The sequence below is a fragment of the Astatotilapia calliptera genome, chromosome 13 (assembly GCF_964374335.1).
Source record: "Astatotilapia calliptera chromosome 13, fAstCal68.1, whole genome shotgun sequence".
Lineage (NCBI taxonomy): Eukaryota > Metazoa > Chordata > Actinopteri > Cichliformes > Cichlidae > Astatotilapia > Astatotilapia calliptera.
Genome location: NC_137434.1, coordinates 32,628,439 through 32,636,631, shown reverse-complemented (window position 1 = coordinate 32,636,631; position 8,193 = coordinate 32,628,439). Strand labels below are relative to the sequence as shown.

At 49.0% G+C, this 8,193-nt stretch overlaps 1 protein-coding gene across 1 annotated transcript in view; it reads left to right on the top strand.

Annotated features, from left to right (window-relative positions):
- The window catches only part of dlk2 (delta-like 2 homolog (Drosophila)), a 12,545-nt gene extending 5,061 nt beyond the window's left edge, over window positions 1-7,484 (top strand). The window contains exons 2-6 of the mRNA XM_026190983.2: window positions 2,855-2,966; window positions 4,208-4,265; window positions 4,460-4,590; window positions 4,685-4,829; window positions 5,849-7,484. Coding sequence (XP_026046768.2) covers window positions 2,879-2,966; window positions 4,208-4,265; window positions 4,460-4,590; window positions 4,685-4,829; window positions 5,849-6,611 — 1,185 coding nt within the window. The 5' untranslated portion in view covers window positions 2,855-2,878 and the 3' untranslated portion in view covers window positions 6,612-7,484. The remainder of the gene's footprint in view (window positions 1-2,854; window positions 2,967-4,207; window positions 4,266-4,459; window positions 4,591-4,684; window positions 4,830-5,848) is intronic.
- Window positions 7,485-8,193: the final 709 nt, after the last annotated feature.

Genomic DNA, 8,193 nt, shown 5'->3' with positions numbered 1-8,193 from the left:
GAATACGCAGACGCCTCGGGATTCCACACACACGCTAACATCATACAAGGAGCCAACAAACCAAATGCTGATATTGAAAACATGACCTCTAAAAATCCATGAATTCATTTATTTTTTTTGAGTCAAAATAAAAAAGTAAAAAAGGAATAAAAATACAAATAAAAAATATTCCAAAACATAATAAAACTATAATAATTTTATTATGTTAATAAAACAAATAAGAAAATTATTTAAATAAAATTAAAATAACAGGAAAATGAAAATAAAGTTATTAAAATGAAATTCACGTGAAAATGCTGTAATAAAAACTAAACTAAATAATCTCGCCGCACACTGGCCGACATGTGGTCAGCCTGAGTGCGGCGAGGTGAGTCAGCGAGTTCATTCTTTTAGCCACTCCCTCCAGTTATTAAACACGATCGTAGAAAAACACACGGCGAGTTTCCACAACACATCAAAACAAACACACACCGATGAAAGCTGAAGGTGTGTGTGGTTACACTCAGGTGTGGTGGAGGGCGGGACCTCACAGCCCTGTCTCCGCCCCCTGTCGATGCCGCTCACACAGACCGCCGGTTTATTTCCACAGAAACACTTGGATGCAGTGAGTCAGCTTGTTGTGTGTGTGTGTGTGTGTGTGTGTGTGTGTGTGTGTGTGTGTGTGTGTGTGTGTGTGTGTGTGTGTGTGTGTGTGCTGAAGCATTAAATTGGCCACCTGTTGCCATCTCTCCTCATACACTCCCCTCATTCTTCTCTTTCTGGAGCAAACAGGCAGGATAAAGTGTGTGTGTGTGTGTGTGTGTGTGTGTGTGTGTGTGTGTGTGTGTGTGTGTGTGTGTGTGTGTGTGCGCGCGCTGTGGTATGCCAGACACACTGATCTGGCATGTCGGTTCCTGCCCGTGCGGAGGTTGAGCTCGTCGCTGTAATCTCAGGAAAAATGATCCGTGCTCTTTCCCGCCTGCGAGTCGAGCGCGTGGGCAGAGCGTCCTGAGGCGCCGTCACTACAGCAACAGGCCAGCTCAGAGCGAGCCACGAGCACCTGAAGGAGGACAAGGAGGGAGTCTAAAGCTTCGGCTAGTGATGTGCGGATCGATCCTGAAATATTGATTCCTCCGATACAAGTCATTTATGTTCTAGAATCGATTCTCACATTAAAATATCGATATTTTAGTAATTTAGGGTAAATTTGTGGTTTATCATTAACAGGAACACAGTGGAAAGAAACTATAACATTCGGATTGTCTACATTGGAAGGAACTAAACAAAAACTCCCTGATAACGACTGTGTTTAGTCTGTTCTTCCTGTTCCATGCAAGGCCACCTGGGTTGGCTGGAAGACTGTTTACTTAGCCTGGCAGGGAGGACACTGTCTCAGCTGAACTCTGGACACACACACACACACACACACACATACACTGATATGCACACACTCATCCTCCCTCCCTTTCCAAACGCCTTCGACGCTTATTCCCTTCCGATGCTGACGGAGATCAAGGAGACCAGCGCACAGGCTGCAGGCCCGGATGTGCTGTCTAATTCGTCTGTCTCTCACCTTTACCCCCCCTGTTGCTTGTCATGTGTTTCTTTGGTGTATTAAGAGTTTTTTCATGTGCTGAGGTGTTTTTTCTGTTCTCAAACTGATCTCCCTGTTGGAGCTCAGTTTGGGAGGAGTTATTTTTTTCTCCTTATCTTTCCTCATATGGTGCATTTTCCATTGTTATACCTCTCTGACCTGTCTTCCCCATGTGATGTTTTGTGTAATGTATCTATGGTCGGAGGGTAAGATGGCGCTGCCATTGCGTGCAGTAGGTCGGCAGCCTTATGAAATTTCCCCTTGTGGGACTAATAAAGGTATATCAAATCAAATCAAACAGCAGGAAAGAGAAAGCCTCGTGATGTTTTGGAACCGCTGAACATTGCTCGAGTTCTCCATCAGCTGCTGTATCCCAAGGCAGCGCCGCACTGCCACACCTCCTCAGCAATAAGCTCCTCCCTCGTTTCTGACCGTCAGCTGACGACTTTCAGACTCAGCAGTGAGAGAATTTCCTGTGTAGATGCCATTACACCTGAAAACCTCCTGAGGAGAGAAGAGACAGTCACATCAAATGCTGCTTCACTTCCTGGAAACATCTCCTCTCCTGACCCAGGCTTAACGACAGAAATCACACAAACGCTCTGAGAGATCCCAGCAGGAATCCCGAGATGTGGAAGTACAGTGACATCACCTCAAACAGGAAGCATCACTCCACTTCCTGTCTGAGCTTCGCCGCCTCATCCCTGATGCTCTCCAACTTTTCCTTCACAGCTTCTCTCAGATGCGCCGTGGCATCATCACAGAGTGCTGTGTTTGATAAGCGGCGTCTCAGCTTCCCGTGCCGCAGATACGCTTTTGAAAAGCTCCCAGGAGTCAATGCGTGTTTGATCTGGGGTCAGCTTCCTCTCGCTGTGTGACTGCGGCGCTGGGCTCTGTGGCTCGTGTTCACCTTCCTCTTTGTGTTTTTTGGTTCACACTTTTATTTTGTAGGATTGGAGATGGTGTGTCCGCTTTGGTGAGCTTCCAGTCGCTCTGTATCTGTAGCGTCCTGCTCCGTGGTTGTCCCTCTTGTCTCTGCCTCCCTGACCTCCTGACCTCACACAGTCAGTCGTACCCGTCGGTCTTCCGGCGTCTGTTGATGCTCTGTCCTTCCTTTGTGGATTTAAAAATAAAAGCCTTGTGTTTGGTTTGTGTCTGTTGTCATGTCTCGTGTGTCTGTGCTGTTACTGAGCGCGCTCACATTTACCTGCAGCTTGTCGAGTCCTTGCTGTGTGTACGACCCTGCAGGTCACGTGACCAGCTTTTCGTTTTCTGTTTCAGGCCGTCGTCTTCGCCCCAGTCGATATGTGGGTGCTCAGAGCTGCAGCCACCACGCTGGCGCTGAGCTGTTGCGTCCTCCACGGTATCATCACTCCACCCTGCGCAGGTCAAGGTAGGTCACATAATCACACCTCCTCCTGCTGTGCACCAATCACTCTGTAGACTGCTGCTTCAAGGCTCAGCCATTGATCAGAGGCTACAAACGTGTGCATTCATTTGTCACGATGCACACGAGCAAAATCAAATATTGCAACCCCAACGCCGCGTGCTAGCTGTCGTCACGTGTTTCATGCTAACGTGGAAACACGGCGTGCTCCACACTCACAGTTTCTTCTCTCTGAGTTAAAATGATCTTCACACTTACAGACGTTGGCGTGAGATCGGAGGTATGGTATTCTAATTACATCAGTAGATACAGCAGTAATGAGATTACTTTACTCCGTGATAGCGGCACGGTGCGACAGCCGAGGGCAACACTCGAGCGCTCAAATTAAACTGGACACTCGGAGGAAACAGCGGGCTCCTAAAGGCAGCGTGACCTCATGACCTTTCGCACTGCCTCCACCACTACAGCCTCCATCAGGGACTCTGATTGGATGGCTAACGAGAGCCACAGGTGTGCCCCTGACCAATCAGACAGCAGCAGACCAGTGAGAAAGGAAGCTTCAATCAGCACACACACACAAACCTCTGTCACAGCTGGATCCTCACTGAGCACGCTCCGAAGCGCTCGGCGGCTCATTGTTCCTACTAATCCGGGCTCTCCCAGCTGTCAGCCGGAGCCCCCGCACTGCTGTCCGACCCGTCTCACATAACTCCCAGCTGCTGCTACAGTTATGAGAGGCGCGCTCAGTATTCCCGGCAGCTCCGTGGCTGCGTGGCAGTCCCAAAATGGCGTCTAGATAAAAAACACTTTGAGGGTAAAGATAATGAAGACGAAGAAGAAGATGATAACGGGATGAGGATGATGACGATGATGAGGGGGATGGGGGCACAGTCAGAGAAAAACAGAGAAATAATTAACAACAATGAACACTGACAAATTAAAGCAGAGGTCAGGGACTCCACCTGACTCTACCTGCCACACCTCAACACATGATTGCATCCCCTCAGTCTCTCTGCTGATTGGCTGTGTTTGGTCAGCCAATCAGGCCAGGTTTCTGGCTCTTTCAGCTGCTTTTATAGTTTTATAATTTTCTTTGTTTCAGGTAATGAACGTCAGTTTGCTGCTTCTGTCTGTTTGTATCTGATTAAAGGGGCACAGTGACATCATCATCACAAACGAAGAGCTCTGATGCTCTATGTTAAACGTCTGTGCAGGTGTGACTGATGTAACCTGTTTTTCACCTGCAGAAACTGACTGCAGCTGCAGCATCGCCAACAGCCATTGTGACGAGTTCAGAGTCTGCAGGTGACACTCCATCAATCAATTGATCGATCAATCAATCATCCATCACTGCCCGATCAATGTCCCGGCTGCCTGTCAGCTCGTGGCTTGTTCAGGAGGACTTTACACAGGTGTAACTCACCTGATCTGTGTTTCTGTCACAGATCTATTTTACTAACTTTCCACCTAATGTCTCCTTGCTTCCTTCCCATTTCCAGGTGTGACCCTGGCTGGGACGGCGAACTGTGCGACCGCTGCATGCCGATGCCCGGCTGCGTGCACGGTTCCTGCGAGCAGCCCTGGCAGTGCACCTGTGAGCCAGGCTGGGGAGGGCGCTTCTGCGACAAAGGTCAGAGGTCACCTGTGCATTAACGTCTGCCATCTTTCTTTTGCCATCTTTCCGTCAGTGCGTCTGAGCTCACCTGTCTCCTGCTGTCTGTCAGACCTGAACGTGTGCTCGCAGCAGCAGCCGTGTCAGAACGGAGCCACCTGTGTGATTCAGGACAGCGGCGACTTCACCTGTCTGTGCCCTCAAGGTTTCCACGGCAACAGCTGCCAGCAGAGGACCGGCCCGTGTCACCAGAGGAGGTGTGAGCTCCTCTTATGGTTCAGAGGACACACACTAACACACTCAGACGTTACCGATCAAACAACAAAGTGTTTCCTGTTTTTCCTGGAATGTTTTCAGCTGAATTTATTTTTAATAATTAGCAGAATAATTATGCTGATTAATGAGCTTAGTAATTGTCACATGAATTTTCAGCAGCAGTAAAAATAAACGACTTCAGTACATTTGACAGATTTTACTACAGTAAAGGAGAAGAGCACGTCTGTGAGGGAAGTAGCTTCAGGCGCACACACTGTTGTTGACCTGCAGACCGTAAACTGTAGAACAGATGGGCGTGGCCACTGTGACATCATTGATTTGAGCGTTTCAGTTAGCACTTTGGATGAGAGGGCGGAGCATCACATGGACACAGATTTCTGCTAATCAGTGCTCCATCCAAATAAAATCTTGAAATTGGAGCTCCGCCTTCTGGATGCTCTGTTAGTACACTAACCTCACAGCAGCCATATGATTGGCCTGATGATGTCATTAAAAGTGCTCCAACAGCACAAACACGTCATGAGGTCCAGTTTAGGGACAGCTGCCTGTGTCACCGTCCACCTGTCTATCAACTAGGCCACACCCCTAATGATCCAAACTTTAAGCCTCAAAACAATGTGGGTGTTACATTTGTCTCTGACCGCTGACATGAAATCCAGATAAACTGTCAGAGTCTTCTCCCGTATATAAAACTGTGTCATCTGCATATCCTGACACTCTTCTTCTGCTCTCATCTACTTCCTCCTCTCTTTATTCTGTAACAAAAGTTTAATACAGGTGTTATGGAGGGGATGTTATCTACAGAGCCCAGAACAGTTTGTGTATCAGGCTGTAAACACGTTAATTTCTGCTGTAAAGTTTTAACGTGGGAGTCTGACTCACTGCTGCCTCTGCTGGACGGTAGATGAACTGCAGGTTCTGGTACTTCCTGTTTATGAACCAGGCATTGATGTTTGCTGCAGTCTGCTGGTTTTCTTATCTTCCTCTTCTCTACCTGCAGGTCTCCGTGTAAAAATGGCGGTCTCTGTGAGGATGCTGACGGTTTCGCACCAGAGTTGACGTGTCGCTGCCTGGCCGGCTTCACGGGGCCACGCTGTGAGACTGACGTTGATGACTGTCTGATGAAGCCATGTGCCAATGGCGCCACCTGTGTTGATGGGTTCAACCGCTTCTTGTGTGTTTGCCCTGTGGGATTCAGCGGGCGCTTCTGCACCGTCAACCTGGACGACTGCGCCAGTCAGCCGTGCCTGAACGGGGGCCGCTGCCTCGACCGCGCTGTCGGCTTCCACTGCGTCTGCCGGCCTGGCTTCACTGGAGACATCTGTGAGACGCCAACTAGCAGCGACGCCGGCAAACCCGGCTGGACAACGGTTGGGTGGGAGGGAGGAGGACGTAGAGGGAGGAGCCAGAGAATCACAACTAGCAGCGGCGACGGTAGGAACAGCAGCCGTCACGGTGACAGACTGCTGAAAGTGACTGTGAGCGAGCGCAGTGGCGCCGGCCTGTCAGACGTGCAGCTCATCATCGTGCTGGTGCTGGCAGGGGTGACGCTCACCATGGTGGTGCTGACCACCGCCCTTGTTCTGCAGGGTCACTGCAGGAACTGTGGACACACCTCCTGCTGGTCCTCTGTGACATCATCGTCTTCACAGAGAGGACAGAAAAGCCACCAGCGAGCATGGCCGGATGAGGAGGAGGGACAAATCAGGTTTCTGAGCGCAGCAGAACCAGAAAAGAAGAAACTCAACACAGAAGTCATTTAGACTGACCGGAGGGGGCCGGGACACAGCTCCACCTGCCTCAGGTTCAGCTCCCAGCGAGCACCTGAACTATGACATCATCCATGTTGTCACAGGACGACTGAATGGACAGTTTAAACCCCACCTACATTACCCAGGGTGCACCTCTGCAGTCAGCTCAGAGGGGCTTGTCCCAGGGGCATGTGGAGGCTTTTATTTTGAAAAGGTCAATTGAAACTAAAGCTTTATTTTATAAATCAATAATTTATCAACTCTTTTCTTATAATCACTTGGAAAATAAAATCGTGCTAACTGTGAGTAGATTGACCTTTAAAAGAATCCGACTGACATCATCAGCCCACACTCGGCCACGCCGAGCGACACAAGACAAAAGTCCAGAATTTAAATGTGGATGAAAATCAGATGGAGTTCTGACTGAGGCTTCCAGAAGTTTTCAGGTGGAGATCTGTGCTGCTTGGCTCCGCCTCTTTATTCTCAGACTGAGCAGCTTTGCATGATTCACAGTTCAGAATAATCCTCCTGTTTTAGCTTTCTTTGATTGGCCAGCTTTTAGAAAGCTGCAGCTTTCTGCCCAACATGAACTGCTAAATGAAAGTTTGGCGTCGTCGTGGGTTACTGAGTGAAGCCTGATGGGACGTGACCACAGTCTGATCTTTGAGATGAAATCTACTCACATCAAAGTGAAGTGTGAATATGTTACGACTGTATTTGTATATAACATGTTTATTTATTGTATGGTGTACATGCACGTGTGCTCCGCCCACACACACACAGCTGTCAGACCTCATCACGTTACAGGGACAAAAACGCAGACGGAAACTTCTGATGTCACTGAACAGATCCCCACACAGACATTAAAGCTGTTTCTGAACTTTACCGCTCGCCTCCTGGGTTCTTTCATGTCTGAACACTTGATGCAGCAGTCTGACTCTCCACCAGGAGGCGTCTGAGCCTGCAGGAGTCCTGATCCAAGATCCCCGAGTCAGTCTGGATCACGTGCCGGACTGAACCGTTGACCTGCAGGTAGGAGTCAGCGGCCTGGATCTGTAGCCACTGACGTGTCTTCAGGTTTAATGCTGTCTTTTCAGGCTTTTCTTAGGCAGTCATGTTGCCATGGTAACACAGGAAGGTCATTACAGTGAAGTAAAATGAAAAACCAGGGGTGGTAAAAACCATTACCATTAGAAAAAAGGAAAAACTCTTACATCCATCCATTACTTTCCACAGCCCTTCGCTACCTGCAATAGGCTCCATATGGGTGGAGCCTATTGCAGGTAGCGAAGGTATCGAAGGGCGGGAGGCGGGTACGGGTTAACACAGAGAGACAGACAACCATTCACAATTATGTCCAATTTAGAATCATGGTTAAAATAAGCCCACTGGCTGCATGTGTTTGGGAGGAGAAGCACCCACCTACTCCACACAGAAAACAAAGATGGTGGAGTCGAGGTCTTCTTGCTGTGAGGCAACAGTGCTAACCACCTCGCCACTGTGCGGCCCTAACCTCCGTAATGACAGTCGTCACGTCCTGTTGCTGCGTGCTGCTGCTGCTCTATGGCGTCTGCAGGTCTGAGCGAACCTTCAC